The sequence below is a fragment of the Camelus ferus genome, chromosome 4 (assembly GCF_009834535.1).
Source record: "Camelus ferus isolate YT-003-E chromosome 4, BCGSAC_Cfer_1.0, whole genome shotgun sequence".
Lineage (NCBI taxonomy): Eukaryota > Metazoa > Chordata > Mammalia > Artiodactyla > Camelidae > Camelus > Camelus ferus.
Window position 1 is genome coordinate 71,067,036 of NC_045699.1, and position 26,823 is coordinate 71,093,858.

Consider the following 26,823-nt stretch of genomic DNA (forward strand, 5'->3'; position numbering starts at 1 on the left):
GTACGTCTGCGCTCATTCCCTCACCTGAACCATGTTAGAGTAAAACTATAGCTAGCTTAACCCTTCACCCCTAAACACTTCAGCACGATTACCCAAAAAAGGACATTCTCCTGCATGACTCATTACCATCATCTTGTGTAATAAAATTGTAACAGTTTCCAAATGTCCCAAATGTCAGCCACCTAGTTCATATTCAAATTTCCTGAACTGTCTCCCAGATGTCCTTTATTCCTGATTTGCTCAAAGCAGGATTCGGTCAAGAACCACTAAGAAGTACCTTTTTCAAAGTAATTTGTTGGACAAAGAATGACCGACGGAAAGCCAGAGGGGCTGGAACTGGAAGGTAAATTAGCATCTCACCTACTTTTCCCTATTAAAAAAAAAAATCCATAACCTGACCAGAAAGGACAGTTACTATGAACATTTCCACACATTTTCCTCCAGGTTATTTTTTCTGTTCACAGACACACACCTGTACATACAGTCGTGATCAACCATCTTGCCACAGGTCAAGTACACCTCCACTTCTTTTGGCAAGTGGAGATCAAAGAGCCAAGACCTGCTGGAGCCCCGCAGGCACCTGTCTTTGGTATTGTGCTCCCTGCCTGGTCTGCCCGCTGATCTGCTACACTAGGGGCAGTGAAAAGGGGCCGCTGAGCGCACTGAAGGCCGAGTGCCCTGGAACACTGCCAGAAGGCCCTCCAGCTCCCGGCGCACAGCACACCGCTGTGTGGTCCCTCTGGCCTCCTCTTCCTCAAAGCTGACTCCTGAGTGACGCAGAGTAGGCGTCATCAGGTGCTGCTGTCCCGTGTCGCGGACGTCTAGGGTGGACAGATACGAGTTTCTTTTTTTTTTTTAACAGAAGGTATTTTGAACTCTTTGGAAGAAGGGTGCTATATAGGCTATTAATAACATTCTCTCAACGAAACTGTCACAAAAGATTCAAACTCCTGGATATCAAGATTTTTATTGGGGACATTTTTTAAAGCTGAGAAAATTTAACCAATGGACACATGCTACACTGAATAAAAATCTCAAGCTGAACTAAGTTCTCAGCCAAGCCATGCCACCACACTGAGATACAAATCATTTTATTCCTTAGGGGAACTTAAATTTCCTGAAACTACGTTGAACTGCATTTTCTGATCTGAAAGATATTTCCCCAAACAGCATCAGCTCTGATTTTGAACCAAAGTATCCCAACAGAAGGCTGCCTACTTCCCTCTTACTGGCCTTCTTACCTTGTTTCCAGGGACACAGATGGCTTCGTTTCAGGGGCTTCTGTTTTTCAATAGCATTGCCCATTCTAAAGCCAGAGGATCACAGGGTCCTTCAAAGCCCAGGTGTTTTTGTTGAACAGCGAATAAGGAGCAAGACACTCGGAGCTGGGAGGGAATTCATCTCTCGGACATCCCAATCACCCAGCGGCGAGCCCTGGCAAACCCTTACAAGCAAAACTTGAATTCTACTCTGAAAGGTCTTTGCCTCCTGCCTTTCAAATGCTCTTCACTCCCTGGGAGGAAATCAGAAAGGAAGCTTTGCTACGGCCCTACCGGAGGGTCTTGGTAACCGGCTGTACTAGGAAGCTCTTCCCGGCCCCCCTTTGACACCCTATTACTCATCCACATAGCAGCCGCCTCAGAGAATGAACTCTATTTCCAAACACTTGCAACGCTGCTTTTCCTCGGGGGAGGAGTAGGAAATCAGGTGATCAAGAAGCTGAAAGTTAAAAACGGACCAGTGTGGGGGTGTGCCACTAGGAACATTTTCACACAGACCCTAATGTCACACTTCCTTTTTAAGGTTCTGGCGCTCAGACTGGTGTACATCACTTAACAAGTTCCATCAGAGAAAACAAACTGATTTCATTAATACTGTGTTTCCAAGAGAAAAAAACAAACAAATGCCAAAATGCAAGCTACACTTCAGTTTCCAAAGAAGAAAAGACCACGGAGGACAGACCCAGCTAGGAGTTCGTGACCTCAGGCTCGAACCTCCCACTCCATTTTGGAAATAATATTCCTGGGGAAAGTGCTGCACCACCTAAACTCTGAACAACAGGGTTCCTGGAAGAAAAGAAGGGCATGAAATCATAGCTTTTCGGTAAAAATGAAGAAAATGTCAAGGTACCTGGAAAGATTTCGATCCAAGTCTGAGGGCAGAAAGGCTCTTCAAGAATCCCTGGAGCACACACAGTGGGTGAGACCGTCTGCAGGTCCAGCCACCTGCGTTCAAATTCTGCCTCTGCCACTTGAGCACAGCAGCCTTGGTTTCCTCACCTGTTAAATGGGCATAACGCCAGTCCCACTCCTTAGCCGCCATGAGGATCAGATGAAAGACACTCAGGAATTCCTTGGTAAATCCCTTGTCTCTGTGGAACCATATCAGCTCCGACGGCAGATATCTGGCTTCAGTCAGCCTAGCCAAAGGCACACAAAATGAATTTCCTTGTATTGGGGTGGAAGGTACAATACGGGAGCAAATTATAGAACCAGAGTAAAAATTTAAAGACAATACTCCCCAAAAGACCTAGAGACCCAAAGAGATGGAGTTTAAGAGGCACTAAATGACACTCGGGTTCCAGATGTTCAATGTGCTCTGTTACCACGGCACCTCGGGCTCCACCAGTGCTGTTCTGTTCTGAGGAGAAGAGAAATAACCCTGCCCACGTTTGCAAAATGAATGAAGCCAAATCCAAATCTCTACAAGATATAAAGGCTCCATATTTTGATCTACTAACATAGAAATCATTTTACAAAATCATAGCCTGAGATTCCAAGCTTCTTAAAGCAAACAAATAGCACGTGTCCGTTTCACTCTTCCAATGACAGGGCAGGAAAGAGAGCAATGCTTCAGTGAAGGCCCCTGACTCCCTGCTTCCTCACACCGTACACCGAGCTCTTCCTCCAATCAAACTGCAACCACAACCCAGAAAAGAGCAAGGGCCCAAAGCCCCAGCATGCCAGGGGGACCCACCAACAGCTGAAAAAATATCCAATTCAAATTCTACACCCCACCCCCAACTTCATCAATAATTGCTGGTCCTTCTGATACATGCTGAAGAGACTTCAGTTTTCTTCTCAATAACAGTTTCCTTAGGCAAGTTTTCAGTGCCAGATATCATATCTGACCTCATTTCTTCCACAAGACATTTAGTTCAATATATCTACAAAAGCACAATAGATCAAAGGGGCTGTACTTATGAGCCTGCACCTTGATGTTTCCTTTCACCTAAAGAAAGTTTTCACTTATCAAATGCCCCGCCCACGATGCCGCCCAGCACTAGCAGAGTATCTGCAAAGTAGGTCCTTAATAACTGTCTGTAGAACAAACAAAAGGGCATATAGATGAAGGAATGAACAAATGGATGAACACGTAAGACTACTCCCCCAGCCCCCCCCCACACACATCCTACAGTGGGTTAACCAGAGTTTCTAATCCACAGACAAACTCTCCTTCCTGCAAGAGCCGGCTCCCCGCAACCCAGGGCACTGCTTCTCCCACCTTCCCCAGCCCTCAGCTCAGGCAAAGTCTGACTTGGGAGTTTTGTCTGCATCTTTTTTAACCCCATTAGTCTGTAAAGCCCTCAAGTCAGGAGCTGAGTCTGGGTCAGGTCCCCACATGCCTAAGCCCACACAGGACAGCTGGTCACAGTTGGAACCTGGGCTCAAGTCCGACTCTGCCACATCCCAACAGTGTTTCCGTGAGGAAAAGCATCCCAAGTTCCAAACAACTAACTGACTGGTGAACCCTCCAAATGAACTAGAAATTTCCTTGAGAGAGCAGCTTTGAAATGAGGACCCTGTGGTTCAACTGCTTCTCAGGTAATCATGATTCAGTGTGAACCAGGTGGGGTCTGGGGTTAGGCGAAGAGAAATAGAACAGCCCATTCTTAAGAATTCCTCACCAATTCCCAGCTCAGAAAAAGTGTCTAAGAGTTGTCCCCAAGGGTGAACACGCTCACAACCCAAGGTGGGCAAGTGACCCACCTCCAGTCCACACCTTAGGGAGACAACGCGGGATCTAACGGATGAGATGAATCAAAAGTGAGATGCCACCAGAGGTGGAAAGCTCACCGCACGGTCAGTACTGTGTCTCCATGTCGCGTGCACCTCCCAGCTGGGCGACTTTGAGATAGGAACGTAACTTCCCCAGACCTGATTTTTTTCACCAATGCGGCCTACTTCCTAGGGCAGTCTAAAGCTTAGATGTGTTGTTTCAAAGGCGCTTGGCACATAGTAGATACTCTTAACAGTTACTGTTGCTGTTTTTATTATTTTATTATCTATGAATATCCAGCTTAAGGGACAATATGTTAAAGAAAAATTATTCACCCTCACAAGGGACTTTTCCCCCATATCACAGTAAGATTCGCTACAACATTCTGGTAAATAACTTGTTCTCTTATGCAAGTAAAATTTCACTTACAGACGTTTGTATCAGATAATTTTTTGATTGCGGAAAGCGACACAAATCAGGGAGGTCATATTGTGGTTACTGAAGTTTGAAACATTTTACAGAGCCCTCTCCCCGACGCAAGATGCAACTGGATTGAGAAGAAACCTGCGTCAGGGATCCTGCCAGGCACTGCTCACTTCACAAGGGAGATGTAGGCAGAAATCACGGCCTAGACGGGGAAGGCCAGCGGCTGCACGCTCACCCCCGCCCCCGCCCCAAGAGGCAGGGAGACGGAAGCTGGGCTCTCCAGCGGGTGCCCAGTAGCTGACATGAAGCTTTGCGCATGGAATTTGTCTGCTGGGAGGAAAGTCTGATGTTGGTCACTTCCCCTCCAGAGAAGAATACAACAATACAAGGAAGCGCCAAGCACTGTGGGAATGTTCCAAAGTGGGAGTTCCAGCTCAGTTTACAGCATAAACAAAGGGGAATGAGCAGCCTGGAGGTCAGGCCAGCAGAGCACTGAGGCAGAAAGTCTGGGAGCTAGTTTTCTGGGCGTGCTAGGTCCTGCTCTGAAGTGACATTCCTGCCCGGTGCCAAGGAAATCACCGAAGGCAAAGGCACATTTTGAGTAGTGTGTCACAGGAAACAGACCGAGGTTGTCTTACGACACACTTGCACACTCACAGATCAGTCTCAGAATGTCACAGCCTCAGTGGCCTCAGATTCATCCAACAAATACCAACACGGTGCTTAGGGAGAGTCAGACAACACGAGCAAAGAATCACTTAATTACCACTGTGATCAGTGCTGAGAAGTTCAGGGGAGGGGAAGCATGTCTAGCAGGGTGACCTAATCTAATCTGGGAGCTCAGGGAAAGATGAGCCCTAAAGGATGAGCGGGAGCTGACCAAGCAAACATGTGAAGAGCATTCTGGACAGGCGCAGCATGTGCAAAGGCCCTGTGCTGCTGGAGGTATGTGAACAGGGGGAGGTGGGCGGGGGTCAGATGCGGCAGAGCCTTATAGGTCCAGGGTTTCATCTCGTGAAAGCGTTGGCCAAACCACATGTGTTCATTTTTCTGGGAAGAGAAGTCCACAGCTTTCATTAAAGTCTTACAAGTTCCAGAAGGTTAAGATCCACAGAGCTAGTCCGACCTCTTCATTCCAAAATGAGGAAACTGAGGTCGTCATTTTGAGGGAAAGACACTTCTCCAAGGTTTCACAGATGGCCAGAGAACCCAAATCACAGACTCCCAGTCTGGTGTTTTTCCACGGAAGCCAGCTGCCTTACTTTTGGCAGGGGTGTGTCAACAACAACAAAGTGCTAATCCTCACTGAGTATTGACACTGTATCTCAAACAAGGCTGCTTTGTCTCTTGTCTAGGCAGGCCTAGAAGTGACACTCCACAGAAATGAACTGTAAAGTCCGCCAGCCCATCTTTCTTGGGGTCCGACCTAACCAGCAAAATACCAGGGGATCAGAACGCCTGATTCCAAGGCATTCCCACAAGAAAGCTTCTGGGGTTTCATGGCCCCCGGTAGATGATGCTGGTTCACTAAGGAGGGGTAATCAAGGCAGAGCCCTCGCTGCTAACTCAGCATCTAGACTTTCAAAGAAGCTGTTTATTTGTTGTTCTTTTTAAAGCCAGGACTGGGCCAGGAACTAGCCTGTGGGGCATGAAAGGGAGAAAGTCCATACCCCAGTTTTATCAATTCCACTTGGAAATGAGAGAAAACAGCTATTTTTTAAGTGAACAAAAATGGTAAATTTCTCCTCTGCCACTTATTTCATGATATTCGGAATACTTGAGGGAAAGTCTAAGTATGTATGGAGAACACTTTTTAAACTTTTGATGCTCCTCAGAATACCTAAAGGAGGAAGCCTCAAGTGTCTGGAATGGCGTTGGAGGCCTTTGGGAGCCCAGCCCCCAACTATCTTCCCACCTTTGAACACCACGCATGAACCCTCTCATGCCCACCTGCCTGCCTGCCCCAAATCTCACCCCTCTCCTCCTCAGTGAAGCAAACGAAACCGAACAGTCAACATCCAGCAGACTCTCAGCTGGCAACCATCCAGGGGACCCACACTCTCTGCTTTGCCTGGAACACGACAGGTCAGAAGAGGCAATGCCCTTGCTGGGGAAAGGCTCCCATCACCTTCCTCTTGCCCACTTACCTGTTGTCTCTTGCCCTGTATAGCTCCCACTTCCAGAGACAGTCACCCGACTTGACTGAGCAACTGACTGACTATGGCTCCACCCTGACCTGGACCCGGGTGGGGAGTCACTGCCATGCACTCAGTTAACACTCTCTAAACTTTGGAAGATGCACAGCCGCCTCCATTAAGAAGCTGAGCCCATCCCCAACAGGTGCTTTCACCCACTTACTCAACAAGAAGTAGGGGGCTTGAACTGTGCACCAGGCACCCTCCTGAGCTCTGGTGAAACGGCAGCTGACATGGAGTTTACCTCCTAAGAGAGAGAAGATCATAAAAAAGAAGCAAATAAGCACTGTATTAAAAAAGAAAAAAGGCAGGGTTAGGGGACAGTGAGGCAATCAAGTGATGGGAGTGCTACTTCAGACCCTCCCTGGGGTGCCATGTGAACAGAGACCTGAAGGAGTTAGGGCGCAAACATGCACCCAGACGGACAGCTCATGTTTCCCAAGTTCTCATGGTCTAAGTGCTTCCTGTGTGTGAACTCACAACCACGACTGGCTCCATTTTATTAATGAGAAAACTGGCTTTTAAGAGGAGGAAGGGTGAGCAACTTTCCCAAGGTCACATAACTAGCAAAGGGTGGAAGCAGCATTTGAAGCCAGGCTTCTGACCCCAGTACCTGGGGATGCACGTCCCGGGAAGAGGGAAGAGCCAGTGCAGAGGTCCGAGGCAGGAGTGTGCTTGGTATGTGCCAAGAACACTCGAAGGAAAAGCTCAAAAGCCTAAGTGGCTGGTACAGAGCAGCAGGGGACAGTGGTAAGAGTGAGCCAGGGGCAGAGTACAGGGTCCCACACACAGGCCTTGGCAAGGACTTTGGATTTTATTCACAGTGTAATGCGAAGCCATTGGACAATCGTGATCAGGCCTGAGCTGATGTAATTGACACTCTGGCTCTTGAATGAAGACTGGATGATTGTGAGGTGACAGGGGAAACCAAGAAGTCAGTCAGGAGGGCACCATGGCAGTGCCGGGAGAGATGTCGGTGGCCTGAAGTGAGTGACAGCAGAGGAGGTGGTAAGAGTGACTGGAGTCAGGACATACTTGAAGTAAGCCCGAGAGGACCTACTGATGGGTGGGATGTGGGCTATGAGAGAGGAGTCAGAGACGACTCCAAGGTTTCTGAGCCTGAACAACTAGGTCAAAAAGGCATCATTTACCGTGACGGGCAGCCCAGGAGGAGCCAGTTAGGCGGGAGGTAAAGATGTGGACCAAGAGCTCTGGTTTAGGCACATCGAATCTGATGCTTACAAGACATCCAAGTGGAAATGTTAAGTCTGCAGGTCAGGGAAGAGTTAGGGGCAGGAAATACACATATGGGAATGGCCAGTATTTAGATGGCATTTAAAGACATGGGACCAGATTGCCTAGGAAGAGACTGGAGGATTTAGCTCTAGGATGTTCCAAAATTGAGAGTGTGGAAGCTGGAGAGGACGCAGAAAAGGAGGGCTGAGATGGATGTGTCTGCATGTTCCCGCAACACTTACACATGAAGACAGTCAGAAGATGCCGGTCACCTTTACCACAATGCTTTTAAATACCAAAGCGACCACTGTGTGACTTTAAACATAATTTAAATTTTAGAGTTTGGTCTTCAAGTCCAAGACGCTTAGTTTTACACTGTCTTGCTAATCATGATGACCAATATATCAAACCAGTTGACTAGCGAATACCCCAAGGCACACTATATACTCAGTGTGAGATTCATCAGTGCTTTCTTCACAACCACCAAGTCTTCCGGCATCTTCTCGTCAGAGCTAATTAGCTCACGGCTTTCCATCTCATCAGACTGCTGATAACACCGTATACTGGAAGCAGAAGAAATGTGAACACTGTCGTTCCCCTGTGGTTCACCTGTGCTTGTATTATTAGAATCTTCTTCAGTCTGTGATGTCTCTGCCACTTAGCCATTTTACAAGGGTTTGTTTCAGTACCGGGCAATGGCTGCAACCCAGCTGTTCCATGCGCCACCTGGGCAAGTCACATAAACCTCTGTGGGCCTCACTTTTCTCATCTGTAAAATGAAGCCACTATACCTCCCTGCAGTGCTGCTGAGAGGATTAAACACATGCAGCACAGCTCTGGGCATCAGGGCACAGAAGCTTTTTTTTTATATCCCTCCTCCTCCAAAGGCAACTTTTTAGGTCAGATCGCTAGGAGCCTCTCCATTCCCCTCCATACTAAACTCTAAGCAGTGACCACACAGTACCCCCCACTGCCCTGACCCCAGCAGCAGCAGCACTACCTGGGAACTTGTTAGAAATGCCAATTCTCAGCCCAACTGCAGACCTACTGCGTCAGAGGCTAAGGGCTGGAGCGCAGCAACCTCCAGATGCTAAAATGTGAGACCTACTGGAGAAGGCAGGCAGCATTCGGGGCTACCCAGGAGGTCCTCAGGAGAGGGACCACCTGACCCAGATGATCCGGTCATCAATACCTGCTAATAAAACAGGCCGCAAGCTACCCATCTGTCATAAACACAGAGCTTCCTGTCTTTCTGGCTGTTTTCTTTAAACATCGAATGTAATACATGAATCAAAAGGCAACTTCTTCCAAGAATTCAATCCCCATACTCCTTTCTATAGCAATAGGAAAAACAAATCTCTGTCCAACTTAACCAGATTACTGTTCCTATATGATTATTTTTCCAACTTTCTCTGTAAGACTTGACACAAACACTAATATCCTTTCCAATCGTTCCAAAGAATATGAATTTAAGATCTGGTTAATCTAATTTTTATCATGAGGAAAACATGTTCTGGTTGTTGTCTGTACATCTTTATTGTTTTTTAAACCAAACTGTCCCAGATTTTGATGCTTCCAGGAACTGAGTGATTGGAACACGCGAAGTGGCAGATGCCCATGGGGAGAACGGGACCAAAACCAAATTCAGCTGACCCTCCTGTGGACTCTATGGGCTTGATCCTGCCTTGAAACAGGCCACACTTCTGAAATAGTTCTCTCACTGCAAAACCAAGACCCTCTCCAACACAAACGTGTGGAACTCAGTAACTGTAAACGATTCCTCCCTCAGTGTTTTCCCATCCAAATAAGGACACTTTAAAAGTGACAGGGAGGGTGCTATCAATAATTATGCCAGGACAGCAGGTGTGAGCCGGGATGTGTGATCATCACCCCATCTGCCATGTCTGCATGAGCCCAGTGATCCTCAAAGTAATTTTCCTCTGGTGTCCAGACATCTAACTGTGAGTCTAGACTAGAGCTACATTTATAAGCGAACTCCAGGGTCTGAATCCTCAAAGGCTAGACGTGGCTTGGAGGGGAGACCTGGACCAATCACAGTGAGCACCACGCGAGCAGGAGCCTGGCTTATGCATCACGAACTGTAGACAGTAGGTGCTCAAGAAACCAGCTGAAAGAATGAATCAATGCTTCATGTTGTATTTCCTTGATTCTAAAATGTATACTTCTTCACAGTTTAACTTTAGAAATCAGGGTGTGTTATTTTATAATCAACCCTGCTAGTGTATTTTTATTTTTGTTTCCTTAAAGTGTTACTAAATCAGTAATATGTCTTAGGTGTTGATGCCATAGTATCAAAAAAACACAGTAATGGCCCAGAGTCATATAGAGAGATGTGCTAATGGTGCTCATGGAGGCAGGGACCTTATCGCAACAATCTTGAGGCGACAACTCCCAAATGGGGGCACCATTCCATCTAACAGGGTCTTCACAGCCTTTGAATTCTTAGAGAAAGCCTTGATCTTGCTTCTGCATAGATCGTCCTCTCTCTTCCCCTCCCCCAAGTCCGTGATACCTTCTCATGATTGTGGCCGATAGCCTGGAATCCTGCCAAACAAGGCTGGAGTTAATGCCATCTGTGTTGTCAACTCAGAGTAAGTGCCGACAATGGTATCCAGGCAGAATCTCAGATGGAAGCCACTGAGGAGCTTGTGAGAATCTGTATTAACAGCTGACAAGCACAGAGCACTCACTGTTTGCCAGGCTACACCACCACCAGGGTCTGGGGCTCAACTAGACGTTTAGGCCCAGGGACTTCCATTCCACTTCTGGCACCGATCTACTCAGACCAATAAAGGATGGGAACCAAAAGTTGCTGGAGGGCAGCACTGGACAGTCCCCTCTGCAAGGGTCCCTGAAGGAGTGCAGCACAGCTGAGGAGCTCCACATCCCCTGGGTGGGGATCCACCCTGGCCTAAAAGCTTCCTGCCCCTCAAGAGCCAGCATCTCTCATTGGACAGGCTCCCTGGAGAAGCAGCCCAATTACAAGAGTCACTGCACTCAGGGAGCCCAAAGTGTCACGTCCCACCAGGTGTTTACAGTCCATCTACAGTGCCTCTCAGCCCAGATGTAATTAATTAAACCAGAGGTCATTTTACCAAAACCACTGTTTCCTAGTAATACAGTTATCATATGCCATCATTTTTTAAATGTTTTGATGTAACTTATAAAATACTTAATAGTAATTATATAAATATTGAAAAATATTTGATATCCAGTTTTTTTTTTACAAAAAAAATACTGTGGTGAAATGTACATAAAATTTACCATCGTAACCATTTTAAGTGTACAGTTCAATGATAATAAGCACACTCACACTATTGTGACGCTACCACCACCATCCAGTCACAGAACTCTTTTCATCTCGTAAAACTGAACTCAAACATTAATTAAATGTTCAACAGTAACTCCCCATTCTCCCTTCCCCAGCCCCGGCAACCACCACTCCACTTAGTTCCTGTCTCTATAATTTGGTTCCTCTTAGGTACCTCACACAAGTGTAGTCATACGGTATTTGTCCTTTCGTGTCAGACTCATCTCGCTTAGCATAATGTCTTCAAGGCTCATCCACGCTGAAACGTGTGTCAGAGTGTCTTTCTTTTTTAAGGCAGGCTGATGTTCCATTGGGTGCATATACCATATCTCGTCTATCCATCATCCTACAACGGACACCTTTCGGCTATCAGTTAATAATGCTGCCATGAAACTGGGTATACAAATAACTTTTTTGAGTCCCTTCTTTCGTTTCTTTTGGGTATATACTCAGAAGTGGAACTGCTGAATTATATGACAATTCTATTTTTAACGGAAGTACTGGGGATTGAACCCAGAACCTCAAGCATGCTAAGCACGCACTCTACCACTGAGCTATATTCTCCTCCCTGATAATTCTACTTTTAATTTTTTGAGGAATCACCACTGGTTTCCATAGTGGCTGCACCATTTTACATTCCTGCTAACAATGCATAAGAGCTCCCATTTCTACACATCCTTGCCAACACTTGCTATTTTCTGATTTTTTGAGAGCAGGTGTGCTAACGAGCGTGAGGGGCCGGCTCCCTGCAGTTCTGACATGCACTTCCCCGGGGCTCAGTGCTGCTGAGCATCTTTTCATGTGCTTACTGGCCACTTGCATATCTTCTTTGGAGATGTCGACTCAAGTTTTTAAATTGGGTTGTTTGATTTTTGTGTTGATCAAATACCATCTTTATCTATTTCCAGAAAACGGAACTAGTTAACTGAAGTTAAATTCTATGCAAACACTGATTGTGTCCATATAATGAAATAATACTGAGTGATTAAAAAGAATAAACTACTGACAAAAACAAAACCTTCATGAATCTCACAGGCAGTACGCTGAGGAAAAGCAGCTCACTTCCAGAAGTGACATATCATATGAAATTCTAGAAAAGACAAAACTATGGGATGGAAAACAGATGGATTGTTGCCAGGAGCCAGAGACAGAGGAGGGGTTTGATGACAAAGGGTCAGCAAGAAGTTTTTTCTTTTTTTCCCCTGAAGTGATAGAATTTTTCCCAATCCTGATTGTGGTAGTGGTTACAAAAACCTACAGATGAGTTAAAACTCAGAGAACTGTACACTCCCCAAAAGTTCAATTTTACTATATGTAAAATTTTAAGAAATTCTTATGCAGAAGGGGAAAGGTTTCTCCTTTTATCTACACAGGCATAATGCTGAGCAGCTTACAAGCATCAGCTCATGGAATCCTTACAAAACTCCAGAAATGTCTAGTTATTGACTGTCCCTTGAACCCAAGTCTGACTGAACTAGGAGAAACCAAGTGCTGATTATTCAGATATCCAAGATGCCATTCCATCTCTCCAAGACCTGAAGTGTTTGCAAATTATTATTTATCATATAGTAGCAGGAATTTAGGGTTGGTAGAATCATGTCCACATATAATCTTTCTCCCTGGGGACAGGACCACAAAGCTTCCATCAGATCCTCAGTGGGACTTATGATCCACTGCTCCTGTTTAAGGTCTACAGAGGGACTGGGGCCTGCCCCAGAGGACACAGCAGATGTGTGACTGTGTGAGGCCAGAAAGGAAGGCTCCAGACACTCAGCCTGGTTCTCTCACCATTGTCCAAAGATGCCACAGTTCCACACATTCCTGGTGACAGTGACTCACGTTCCCCTGATGACTTCAGGCTACAGTGACTTCCTGGGTAGTGGGTGCATTTCACTATGAAGCTGAGACCATGGTTCTATAAGCTCTCTGAAACACAGGCCTGAAATGCAGTCCAGGTCCCTAGTTCAATTCCTATCTTGATCAAATATAAAAACTTCGTTCTACAACCCTGCACATTTAGGGTAATTAATAGACAGCGCCCCATAAACAGGAAAAAAAAACAAACAAAACTAAAGACAGCTCATGCAGGAAAGCATGCTTTTGATCTAAGCCTTTGCTTTTCTGATGAGCTCAGAGAATTAATATTTGTAAGGTACTCTTGACAAGCTGAGGCAGAAGCACAAATTAGTGTGGTTATGCTAATTAAGTGAGAAGTTCTTTAGCTCCAGGACCAAATGATTAAAGAAAGTGAAAACAGTTGGCTGGGCTTTGGTCTCTGCACTGACAAACCCGTAAGCAGACTACACACGTTTACTCTCATTGATCAGAAAGGCTCGGGAGAGCACAACTAAGAAGACTCAGAACAATACATTAGGATTTCTGAATTCACCTTAACTGAGAAAACTCACCAAGGAAGGGAAATAAAGGATATGAAACCATACCACTTGTGGCGTTCAATGCAATTTGTAAGTTGCTGGAACACAAGGATCTTGAAATGGCTTGTGGTGTTTCAGCTGTCACTAAACAAAGGCAATGTCTTGTGATCATTTCATCTTCAGTGATGAACAAAGATGGTTTAGTTAATCCTAAGAGTCACCCCGGGAAACTGAGGTGGTGTTTCCTGGGATGGAGCCAGAACATAACCTACTGGTGACCAGCCCCGTTCTGGCTCTGAGATAAGCCGCTGCCCGAGCACAGGGCCTTGCCAGGGCCATTCCGTTTAGACAGACTCACAAAAGAATATGATCAGGACTTTCCTCCACCTACTACACGTGCTGGGGCCACATGTGTAGTTGAAATGAAATGCCATCTACTCTTCCTGTACGTGATCTCTTTGGAGGTTTGTAACTTAGCTGTAAAAACCTATTCCCTGGAGTTCAACTTCTGAGAGAGAGAGAGGTGGACAGACACACAGAGACACAGACACACACGATAGCCAGAGACCTCCCCTTCTGTGAGTGCTGAGGTCTGAACTTCACTTACTATAAGACCATTGAAAGGAAATGGTCATTTTAGAGCAGAAGGGAACATGAGGTAGATCGAAAGTTAATGTTTCTTGTGTCAAGGCTCCCTCAAGGGCTCTATACGCATCAGCTCATTTGATCCCCTCTCAACACCACAGGGTAGGCACTGTTAGGATTTTTTATTCCATTTTACAGGTAAGGAACTGACACTTGTCAGGCAAAGTGACTTGCCCAAGATCCTACGGTTCCGTGGGAGAGTGGGGATCCAAAACCACAGTTCCAGGGCTCAGTGGAAGCCCGTACTCCCAGTCACTGCTCCATGAGCCCCCCTCCCACTTCACAGAGAGGGAGACTGGGGGCTCTGAGGGACACTGAGCTGCGCACTGTGCGGACCCAGGGGCCACGAAGCAGGTCTTTGGACCTCTAGCCCAGGCTCATGCTGCCTGCAATGTGGATGAGTGTTAAGTACGAAAGCCTAGGTCAAAAGTCCTCTGCATGTAGCCCAGGTGGTGGCCGGATTGTCCACTCCCTAAGGGCACAGATGCCTCCAAACTTCTCAGTGCCAGCCACTGCCTTGGCTGGCTGCTGGACACCGAGCACTCAGCCAATGTTGTATGGATGGTGAGGTGCTGAACAGATGTATGAGTGGGCGTGGGGGAGGAGTCAGGGGTGGGTGAGTGGGTGAGTGAGTGGGAGGGGTGGTGTCTGGCTGAATGGATGGGTGGGTGAGTGTGTGGGTGGGTGAGTGTGTAGGTGGGTGGGGAGAGCTATGTCATCTAAGGGCCACTCCCCACTGTTTATATCCAAAGTAGATTCCACTGCAACGTTTTCGGCAAATGTTTTTTAAGCTACCTCTATAACTCAGAAACCAGAAACTGCTTCATAAATCTGTAGGCAGATGTGAAGCCACGTTAACAGTCCTGCGGAGAGGCTGGGAAGCCCCAGGGGAATCCCAGGGCAGGTTCCAACCAATGACAATGACAGGGCCTGTCAGCCAGCCTCCCTGTGGCTCTGTTGTGGGGAGCAGGAGACCCTAGATCCAGACTCTCGGTGGGGCCGGGAGCACACAGTGGGGCAGGGAAGAGAAGTGATGAGTGAAACCCAAGTTCCCCAACTAGCCCTACCTCTCATCGAACACGTGACCCTGGCAAGTTACTTCCCCTTTTCCTGTCTCCCTTTCCTCAACTGTTAAATGGCACAACATTTGCCATTTCTCTCTTTACAACAGTAGAACTAATTACATCAACAGGTATCAGAAGGTAAAACTCCTAGCACACGGCCCAGCCCCACAGGACGCACTCAACAATGGTTAGCGGTCATCCTTCTCACTGGGGAAAAATGCCATGTTAACTCTGACACCTTATAATAATAAAACAGACAGGCAAACAAAACCTAAAACAACAGCAAAAAATCCCCAGAAAACAAAAAACAAAACCCAATGCCTGTAAAAGTGTTCTGAAAGCTACAAAAGATTAAGTTTTATCATGATGACGAACAGTTACGTGCCATGCAACACCAGTGTCATAAAAACCCCACAAAACAACCCCAATACATCCCATCCCCCTCTTCATGCTGCAGACTGGACTCAGAGAATCAGCATTAGGAAGGGCACTGAGATGGGTCTGTCCACCCCATCAGGGTACAAAACAGGCACCAGAGACTCAGAAACAGTAAGCAGTTTGCCCAAGGTCACCCAGCAAGAAGCAGGGCTTCCTGCCCCCTGTGAGCTGGAGCAGGACAGCCAGGGGACCCTGTCATCTCAAGCATCCCCTCCAACATTATTAAGTGGCCCTTTTAGTGTAGCAGCCACCTCAGTGGTGAAGTCCTTGGAAACGAGAAGGTTCATTTCTACCCAAGTGACAACAGCCATGAGAACAATGTCATCACAGCCAATGAAAATATGGATAAATGTGATTTAGGCAAATGGGCTTTAGTCTTATCTTGGCCCCAACTTGGTATGACCACAGGCAAATCTCAGCTACTCTGCAGCTTAGGATCCCATGCACACAAAAAAAGCTGTGTCTGAGTTTCGTCCTCTGTAGAATGAGAAGGGTATAGTACCTTTCTCCTGTTGAGGGGATTAAAGGAGACCAGAACAGAGCCTAGTACCAGCACGTGGTAAGTACTTGTGAATGTTAGCTACTACTATTATTTGTATTTATCACTGAAAAGAGGGGTTGAGAGCAGCTAAATCCATGACCCAAGCACAATCACTCATCTATTTATTTCACAAACAGTCACTTGAAGGAAAGACGGCACATGTGATTATCCATAACCAGCAAATAAATACAACCACTGTTTCCAAATCAGAAGTTTTGTTGGTTTTTTTGTTTGCTTGTTTTTTGGGTCAACTAAGTGGCTACTGGAGCCATCACGTTCCCCTGGACTTCCTCTCCTCTCATTCCATGTCTATGCCTTCCTTCTCTTAAAGATTGCAAGCATCACACTTCTGCTCAGGAAAACCATGCCTGGTTGCCATTTTTAACAATATAGGGTGGAGGCTGCAGCTCAAGTGGTAGAGCACATGTTTAGCATGCATGAGGTCCTGGGTTCAATCCCCAGTACCTCCTCTAAAAATAAATAAATAAACCTAATTGCCTTACCCCTCAAAAAAATTAAGGTAAATTAAAAAAAAAAACTGTACAGTGTGCGGCTGGGAGCCACATCTGTCAAGTCCACACCAGTGGCATACATTTCTGAAAAGCTAGAAAGCAAATGCCTGAACTCTGCCCTTCTGTCCCCAGCCCCGGGAAACACCTCATACCATCCTGTGTTTGACAGCTCCATTTCTTCTATGCTTTAAAAGCAGGGCAGAGCTTCCTGATCACAAACCTTAATTTGCAGTAAAACAATTGTGTGGAGCCAGCAAACCAATGAAAGGCAAGGAGACAGATCATCTTTAAGGGACTGATGCAAACGAAGGGTGTAAGCTGTTATGAGAAAATAGCAGTATTTTAGGCAGATGCAGTCCAGACTGCAGGCCAGGACTCTGGTTCAGAGAACTATCATCTATCTTCCCAATCACAGCCTGGAAGAAAAAATGGGGAGAAAGAGGAACTGTGACCATCTGACACCAGATTTCTAATCCATTTAGGTCAGTCTCTCCACAGCGTCTTCACTCACAGACGAGGAAGAAGTGGCATGAGAGACTTGGCTTAAGCCCTTGACACAGAGGAAAGGGGGAGCCAGCAGAGCGCCACACCTGCCTCCCAGCCCCTCAGAGACACCACGCACCGCACAGTCGCACCATGAACACACAGCTGACAGCGCAGGGAGCCAGTCCTGACTAATGCTCAGAGGCCAAGTGAAAAAAACAAGCACAAGCAGGGCCTCCCACCGCACAGCCATTGTCACGGGCGGGCTAGCAGAGCTGGCATGTGCCCTGGTTTGTAAATGAAAGGCAAAACCACAACTGCTGGATGCGAATGAGCACTGCCTAAGAGCAGGAAGTTCCCGTGCGCCCCCAGGACCAGGCAGAGTCACTGCAGATGACAGCTCCGGGGCAGCGGGGTTGCATGCGCCCCCGCCTCTCGTCACATCTAGAGCTCTCTTAACAGAGTTCTAGGATCTGATCGCAGCCTCATCATCAGTTTTCAGAAGAATCACTAAACACTGACCAAGGTGTACAGTAACACATAATCCCAACTACTGGCATCAGGGTATCGGTCCTACTAATGTACCAAGAAACATCCTAATTGGCAATTCAAACCCCAGAAGAAGCCCCATTTAGAGTTGATTCTGAGACCTGGAATCAGAAACCTAGGCTCATCCCATGAGAACAGTAACTAAAGTCACTACTAAGTGGTACCGAGCACCCACTGTGTTATAAGTGCCGCCAAGGCCACCCCGTGCTGGGCCACACAGGCCCACTCCCTCATGGAGCCAACAGTCTATTTAAGAAAGTATTTGTTGATTTTTAACTTTCGGAAAGGAAACTGGGGCTCTGGTTTCTGAATGAGTGAAACAGTATCATTCTATCCAAAGGGCTTATCTGCGGCCTTCCCATGGAATTTACTACCTGCTAGAAGAAGAGGCACAAAGAGTCTAAAGGAAGTAGGTCTTGGTAGAAGAGGCTGAGCGCATCCAGGAAGTGGGTTTTCACACTGTGCTCGGTGGAGGACTCAAGGAGGAGCCTTGGGGGCCACAGCTGAGCAGTAAGGACTGGCGGGGCCCAAAGCAGCTCCCCAGTAATGGTAGCCTACCATTTTTTATATATAAAAAAAGGACCTACTGCTTTAAAACAAAGCAAAACAGGGAAGCACTAATTTTAGAGCCCAACCCCCCATCCCCTGCCTTCATGGCACTGATGGAGAAAACAGACCCAGAAAAGGGAAATAATCTCCCAAGGTCACACTGGTCTAAATGATCAAATAGTCTAAAGCAAGTGACCTCAAACTAGGATGACAGATCCTTTAACAGTTCACAAACTGTTTTGCTTTGTCTTTTTAAAATTGTAAAGCAGCCTCAGGGGGGCCTCTGGGGCCAGGTGGGTGACGAGTCAGGAACACCTGTCCCGGCAGCCGGGCGCCCGTTGAGGCTGTGTGGGTGCGGAGCGGGCAGCCCTGCCAGGCCGCTGCTCCTTCCAGTGCGTCAGCTTATTATGGCAACGGGAACACATTCAGCTGGACTGAGGTAAGGCCCAGCCCTGAGCTTGAGGCGTTCTCCAATCCAGGCTAATTTGGGAGATGATTTTTCTGCAAGCTCACACATGACTCATCTTTACAGGCCTGCTATCGGGTCTGCTGGCTACAAGGAATCCCATTCAAACCACCTCTGCCAACAGCTGCTCAGGAGACCAGGAAACCCTGGGGTGGCTGTGGTCGACTCAGCCTGCGCCTTATCTCCTGTGTAACACTGCTGGTGGTATCACTGTTGTTAGCATCATCTGTAGCCTGAAGACTGCATCGGGCCCACCCGAACTTAACTGGCTTTTTTTTTTTTTTTTTTTTGGTAAGACCAAAAAAGAAACTTAGAAACATGAAACAATAATTAAAATAAAGCTACTGTGTCTCCAGCAACGAGGGCCGCTCTAAGCAGTGCTCTGTAAAGGCAGAAAGGGGCTGCCGGAGTCAGAGCTGAGGTCGGGCCCCCACCTCCCTGCACTAGGGCTGTGACCCCGCACAAGTCCCCAGACTTCCCTGGGCCTCAGCTGCCCTCAAGGGCAGAACGGGGATAAGCAGACCTGCTCTAGCCCTCAGGATGGTCGTGAGGATCAACTGAAATGCAGTCAGCTATCCACACATTCTGCAAACTGCCGACATTTTCAAGATCGCTTTGATGTTACCCTGGCCTGTGACCCAGGCTCCCGCGGGCTCTGTGCCACCGCAGGGCGGCACAGTGCTTGCCAAGGAAGAGGGACTCAGTGTCGTGCGTGTCAGGGAGGGGAGGGAGGGAATGACTAGCCGGAGCCATAAGAGTGCTGTGTTTATTGACTGGATACATTCTGAACACAAAGACTGATAACTGGGGGGGGGGGGGGGGGTGTTAGTGTAAAACTTGAAAGAAGTTTAAAATCGATCAAAATGCAGTGACCGCGGACCTACAAGGACTCTTTCCTAGGCCAAAAAAAGATGCAGCCTCACGTGACAGTACTCACACTTTTTATTTGTTCTGAGAAAATACACAATGACAACCATTTACAATGAATGCAGTCAGTGTAACGTCTCCCTTTTAATTTATAATGAAAGCACCTTCACACATTTGAAAAACAGCACCTGAGTCAGAGACGCTACATTTATTCTGTCCTCAGAATAAAGGACACCGAGTGAGGGCACCGAGTGAGGCTGCCATCACTTCAGCAGCCCCTCTGAACAGCCTGAGGCCACTGGGCGCCTAGAGAGCAGGCCAGAGGGCTCGGGCAATGATGAAATCCCTAGACAGACTCCCAGTGGCCTGCTGGGAACACACAGCAGGGAAACAGACCCCACCCTACCCCCAGATCTGCGTGATTTGCGTCTTTGTGGCATCTACTCTTATTGTCTGCCCCAGCAGGATGGTAAGGGGAGGCAGGGATCATTCTTATATCCCAAACACTACAACAACTCCAAGCCCTTAGACGGTTCAGGATAAACTGATGAATGAACTGAGAGAATGAGCAACTGAGACTCTGGTGAGTAGTCAGGTTAAAACTGAAGCCACCTCTGTCCTGCCCCCTCTGCTGTGTCCAGCTAAGACTCACCCTTCACGTCTCATCTTAAATCTCAATCCCTCCCAGAGGTAGTTCCCACCGTAAGTCTCACGTGGCCCCTTGTTACCTCCCTGGCGTTCCCCACACTGCCAGAGTTAAGGCCTGTGTAATGGCGAGATGTCTGCCGAGTCCATTCCTAGTGGGTTCCCCAGAGGCTCGGGCAGCACCTGGCAGTGGGGGCTGAATCAGTGCTGAGGGGGTTAAGGGATGGATCCATGAAGGAATGGAGCAGATTTCAAAGTCCAGGTGAAAAGCTAACAAGCACGAGCGGTTTCTGCAAGGAAAGGGCTGCAAACTCAAATGTCAACAGTCCAAATGGGAATCAGTGATGTGGCTGGCAGCAGGAGCAGCAGGCCCCGCCTGCAGGTGCCCTGTAGGAACAAGGGCTCAGGGTTACCAGAGCTGCTCATTTTTCAAAACAACCAGAAACCTGAGATTTGTAAGTGATTTCCTGATTTTTAAATACTGACCATCAGATCTTTCTTTTTTCTCCAAGAACATGTGTGGATCATACACAATTCATCTATGGACTGAATCCAGCCCACAGCCCTGACTGTCACCTCCACTCACCAGGCAAGAGAGGTGTTTAAACTCTGGAGAGGTTAAGAAATGAATTCCCTTCACTCAGTGCATTTGCTGGAAGTAAGTGCGAGCAAAAGGAGACCCACCAGAACTGCGTGAACAACCAGAACCATATTCACTGGTTCCCCGAGGGGCCCTCTGAGCACTGCACACATCTCCTGCCAGTGTGGGTCTTCCAGAACAAGTCCCTCTTCGCTCCGAGGGAAGAGCCTCTTCTTGCCAGACTTGCCTGGGAGCTCACCCTGGGAGCTCCCTAATCCTTCTGGCTCCCCGCTACTCTCCTCCTCATTATCTCTGGAAGACAGCAAGGAGTCCAGGAAGGCCTCCCCCTCTACCCCAGCATTCTCCCTGGCCCTCCAAGTTCAACCCTTCTCCACCAAGCCTAACTGGACAGGCCCCAACCAGCCAGCAAGTTGACCCTCTGCCGCCCTCTGGAACCCAGACTGTCTTGATGCCCCTTGGGCCCAGAGCTGATGACTGGGGACAACCCGACCTGAAGCTAGGCTCCCTGTGTCTGTAGGAAATGGTCGGCCCTCAGGAGTGCAGTGTGCGTGACCCCTCCTACAGGCCCCACCCACGCCAGGCACTGCTGAGTAAGTCAACGTGTGGAAAAGCAGGACTGACTCTAAAAGATCACCCCCAGAGGCTAAAGAGGCCGCAGCCCGCAAGAGGCACCAGGATGGAATAATGGGCGGGTCTCGGGTATAAAGGATGCCCAGAGTTTTCTCTCACACTCAAAAACATCGGATTCCTTAAGCCCTAAAAAGTGAAAGCACTGCTCCTATTTTCAGAGGCAAGAGGTTATGAACACAGGTAGCAACACCTCGGTTCAAGTCAACAGAAAACAGCAAAACCTAAGGACGATGATTGTTTCCTGGGTGTCAGGCGCTATACTTCACCAGAGACTGTTCACTTACTAACAGGAGTCACCGCTTCACTTAAGGACCTTTCTTTTAAATGAAATACTCTGCTGGTCACTTAAGGGTAGGTCCATTTAGAAAATTCCAACAGAAACTTAACAGGAAATCTTATCAAAATGCAAGGCTGAAGTCCACCTATAATGACTGGCAGAAACCACCAGGAAGGTATACCCTTCACCCCTGAGTGTCTCAATCTTCCTTGACAGTTGTGTGTGAATCACAGGAAAAGACCTTATACCAGAAGCATGGCCCTCTCACTAGCCCCCCATGAGCTCTGGTCTTGCCAACCTGAGAACTTTCTTATTTAGCTGTCTCTAACCAACGCATCTTCCTCCTGAGCTTCCCACACCCCCTGATCAGGCTCCTCCCCCCATCTCCACCTGGGGTACCCTGGCCCTCTCTCCAGAGCCTTCCCCACCCCTCAGCTGATGACCATCCCCCTCACCTGTGCCCACAAGCCCTGCCTCCTGTTCCTGTGCCTGGCAGCCCAGGGTTATGCTAGGGCTCCCACCCTCAGATAAGCCCTTCTGAAGGCAGACACACACCGCTTTTGCACTGACTACAGTCCCTGTTAGAGGAGGGTACCCAGGGAAGGCCCAAGGATAACCTATGCCTATTCCTTTCCCCAGGAAACAGAGAACGCACTTGACGACTCCTCCCGAGAGGGCCGAGCTGGGAAGGCAGCTCGTGGGGAGACAGGTACTTTTCGTTAAGCTCTTTTTACTTTCACATGATTCTCAAATTGTTGACAATTATCCTTATAGTTAAAGAAGACCCCGTTAATGCTATTTTTAAAACAAACTATCCAAGTTTCCCAACAAAACCGTTCTGAGACACTGCACAGATTAACCAGAGATATTTCTGGAAGAGCATGTGTGCAAGAAAGCAACTTGTGGTCACTGGACCCAGCCCTGGTACTCAAAAACAGTGAGAAAAATACCCAAGAAACAGCACGTGAAGCCAAGGGCCCTGCCCCTGAGGGAAGCACCCAGGCTTCTGGTCAGAGAGCCAGGCATCAGTGCCTGGCCCGCTGCCCTCTGGCCTGGCAGCCTGCGAGAACTCACGGAGCCCCTGAGCCTCAAATACGTGGACCACACTCTCTCTCACAGAGAAGCTGTGAGGATTTAATAAGCAATACATTTAAGGTGCTCAGCACAGAGCCGGATGTACAAAAAACCCTCAATAAAGGGTAGCAACATTTTCTTCCTGTGCTGAAGTCACAGCCTGCAAGTGATGCTGCCTTCTCGGTCCACGTCTGAGGCACTTCTCAGAAAAGGATCCTGGTCAACCTGGGAAATGAGCAACTTCCAAAATCAGTGCAACCTTCCCCCTTTACAGCTCCCTAAAAGCCTGCCTTGCACAACTCAGCTGCCAAGCTAATCTGGTACTCAGGTTATGACAAACAGCGCTGTTCCGGGTACCGCAGCCCTGGGCTGCCTGCCTCCCTCCCCTTAGGACCAGGGATGCGCCCTGCGAGGTGTCGCTGGCTAATTACGCCCTGGGACCCAGATGCACCGCCCTAGTTGAATCTTGGAGACTCTATTCCCAGTACAGGCAAAACCCTGTAACCGCAAGGCAAGTCTCCGAGATTTCTAGGAACACACAAAGAGATGAGGTTTGCTTCTAGATTTATAATCGACCCCGAACCCAAGCGGCTCCCCACACGCCCTGTTTCCAGAGCTCAGCTTGATTCCAGAGGAAAGCTCGCCCGCGCCCTAAAAATGCCCAGACACATCCTGCCTGCTTCCTTTGAAGCCTCCGAAGTGGATACTTCTGGTTAAATTTAAACTCAAGGCTCACTGGAAATGACACATTTTATGGCTCGGCTCTATTCACCGTCTGAAAGACGACCGCCCGCCGCCGGGGCTCGGCTCCGGCGCTGCAGCCACTCGGACACGCGGCCGCCGCTCCCGCCCGGTCCCAGCCGTTGTCTGAAAGTTCACGCCGAGGGCCGGGCCGCGCGCACCCACCCACCGGCCCGGCCGCGGGGCCCTGCGCTCCGGCCGCTTCCGCCTCGCGGCCCCGGCCCCCGAGCCCCGCCGGCCGTGCGCCCCGGAGAGCGCGGAGCGGCAGGGCCCGCCGCCCGGGACGGCCCGGGGGGCCGAAGCTGCGACGCGCCCGAGCAGGCCCGGCGGCGGTTTTACTTCTGCTCCCGGCGCAGCCACGGGCCCGCGCGTCCCGGGGAGCCCGGCCGGCCGCCGGCCCGCCCGCCCAGGGCAGGGGCCGCGCCGCGGGTCGCGGGCTCCGCCGCCCCGAGCCGGCCGCCGCGCCTCACCTGCTTTCTCGATCTTGCCGGACATTTCCGGGCTGCGCCGGAGGCCGAGGCCGCCGCTCATCGGGCCCGGGACGGGCCGCTGCGGGGCCACAGGCCGGCGCGGCCGCCGTTCGCCTCGGCCCTGGCTCGCCTCGCCTCAGACCTGCGCCGGCATGGCGGGCTCCGCGGGCCGCGGCCTGTGCGCTCGGCCAGCGGCGCTCCAGCCCGCCTGGGGCCGCCGCCGCTCCCGCCGCCGCCGCCGCCGCCGCTCCGCCTCCTGCGCTCCCGCCGCCGCCGCCGCTTCCCTGGGCCCGCGAGCCGGCCGCAGCGCCGCGCCGCGCCGCCGCCGCCGCCGCCCGCCCGCGGCCAGAGCGCCACCTGCCGGGTTGCCGCCGCGCCGCCGCCAGCCCAGCGCCCCCCTGCCGGCCCGGAGCCGTTCTGAGCCTCCCGCCCCGGACGCAGCGCCCCCTGCCGGCCCGGAGTCTCCACGCCGGGGAGAGGGACCGACCCCCACCTGCTCCTGGGGCCTCAGCGTCCCGTGCCCACGCGGAGCCTCCACGCCAGGGCCTGGAGTTGGTCACCACCCCAGACTCAGCATCCTCTGCATCAGCCTCCTTGGCATCCTCTGCTGGGGAACCAGAGTCTCCACCTCAAGGCTTGAATCTGAGCCCAACCAGGACTCAGCTTCCCCTGCTGGCTGAGAGCCTGTCCTGACCCTCTCACCCGAGACAGCACCCCCTGCTGGCCTGTAGTCTCCACACCAGGGCTTGGGACTGACACCCCAACTCGGGATTCACTGCCTCCCTTGCCAGGGCCTGCCATGCCCCCCTCACTTGGAATACCATGCCCCCTCCCAAACTCTAGCCTCTATGCCAGGGCCTGTGACTGACCGCAAGCCAAGATTCAGAGCCCCCTGCTGGCCCATAGTCCATGCGCAGGCCGGGACCCAACCCATTAGGACACAGTGACCCCTGCCTGCTCTACTCATTCAACCCCCAAATGGGGACCAAGGTGTCCTCCAGCCTGGACCTCAGCCATGGGCCTTTATTAATGTGGTGACGAGTTCAGTAAAAGTCATTGATTTAAGAATCAGAGGTCCTATTAGGGCCAGGCACTGTGTTAAGGCTATGGAGACTACAAAAATGAGCATGATTGAGTCTTCACTCCAAAGAGTTTGTAACTTGGGAAGTCAAAGTTAAACCGTATAAACCAAGTATAAATAAGAACAGATTTTAGTCACACAAGGGATGTTCACATGTGGAAAAATCTCCTGCCACCTGCTCACTGTTCTTGGCCCAAGCTGGACTACAAAGAAATAACACAAAACGAACTCAGCTCGCTTTCCCTCCTGTTTCCCTCAAAATTAAGTAATCTGGTGATGGGACAGGATTTGGAAGAGGTGCAGGGAGAAGGAAAGATAACTGACACTGCAGGGATTCCTGTTTGTATTTGCCCGTACTCTCTGGCAGGCTCTCTGATTCTGTAACTGAGAGCTGGCTGTAGGTGGCAGCCAAATTTCCAGAGTCATCAGTGCAGCTGTCAAGGGGTCAAAGGCAAAGCCAAAGACTGAGAAATTCATCTCTCTTTTCAAGCTGATGAATGTCTGCTCTGCACCAGAGTGGCACTGTTGGGCAGCTGCACCGCCAGGCAAAACTGGCCCTTGGCCCCAGACCCCCCTCCCCAACATTCCCAAAACTGTCCTCAATCCTCCTAGGCTCCTGAGTCAGTATTTTAGGTCCAAAAACCTGGGTGCAGAGCAGAAAATTAGTGTGAATGAATAGGATGCCCGGTCAGGGGTTTGGAGGATTTGAACCAAAAACATTCAATAAATCATAACATATCAAAGGACAGTGATTTTCAAACAATAAAGTACTTTACCAATGGACATTACTGTAAATATAAGGGTCATGGGGCTTATTTAATAAAGGTTATTCATCAAAGGTGTTGACAGTTATAACAGAACACAGACAAGGTAATGAAGCAAACAAGTTCCTGAGGCTTTCTTCTTCCCACCTTGGGGCCTTCTCTCATGCTGCTCTGTCTAGAACATCCTCTCCCCTCCTCTCCATCTGGCATATTCATTCTCATCTTTCAATTCTTCGTTTACTGCCACTTCTACAGGAAAACCTTCCTCGACGCCACCTGTAGGGCCAGCTCCCTGTACTGGTCAGGATGCTCGATTTCATTATCAAAAACCTAGTTCAGCTCGGTGAGGGCAAAAGGGAACTGTCCAACAGGACATCATAACTAGCAAACCAGGGATACAGCCAGGACCTCCAGCTACCTCTAGGCTCTGAAACAATGACATTGTTCCTCTGGGTTGGCTCTATGCCAGGTGATCTCTCTCTACACAATGGCTGAGTTGGGTGCCAGAAGACTCTCAGCCCAGTTTGAGTCACATAGCTATCCCTGAGCCAGTGACTGCAGGTGCGGGGCAAGGGGTGGGGGTGGGGGGGTAGGATGCAGAAACTGGCCTGGCCAGGCCTGGGAATTGTACTAATTGCAAGAAAGCCTGAGTGGATGCCATAGAATCAGCAACCAGGAGTCAGAAAGGGTGATGCTCAAAGCAATATCTGGAGAAGAGATGCTGATGAGGCAAAGTCCACAGACATCCATCTTAGCATCCCAGACGGTTAAGAGCCCTGCAGCATCCTGTATTTCTCCTTGATGGCACCTGCCTCCGTGCAGTTCTTTAATTTCTTGTATCTGTTTAATATCTGTCCCCTTTGG

The 26,823-nt window shown here is 49.3% G+C and overlaps 1 protein-coding gene across 20 annotated transcripts in view; it reads right to left on the bottom strand.

Annotated features, from left to right (window-relative positions):
- RAPGEF1 (Rap guanine nucleotide exchange factor 1) overlaps positions 1-24,737 on the bottom strand; it is a 128,823-nt gene extending 104,086 nt beyond the window's left edge. For 5 of the 20 annotated variants that reach the window (XM_032478705.1, XM_032478698.1, XM_032478697.1 and 2 more), the window contains exons 1-2: positions 24,115-24,737; positions 2,280-2,419 (exon numbers count right to left, since the gene is read on the bottom strand). In XM_032478705.1, the coding sequence (XP_032334596.1) occupies positions 2,280-2,322 (43 nt within the window). In that variant the 5' untranslated portion in view covers positions 2,323-2,419; positions 24,115-24,737. Of the gene's footprint in view, positions 1-1,241; positions 1,651-2,279; positions 2,420-6,783; positions 6,868-24,114 lie in introns of those variants that run through there. The other 15 variants (XM_032478700.1, XM_032478702.1, XM_032478701.1 and 12 more) reach the window with 10 other exon arrangements.
- Between the last annotated feature and the right edge of the window lie 2,086 nt (positions 24,738-26,823).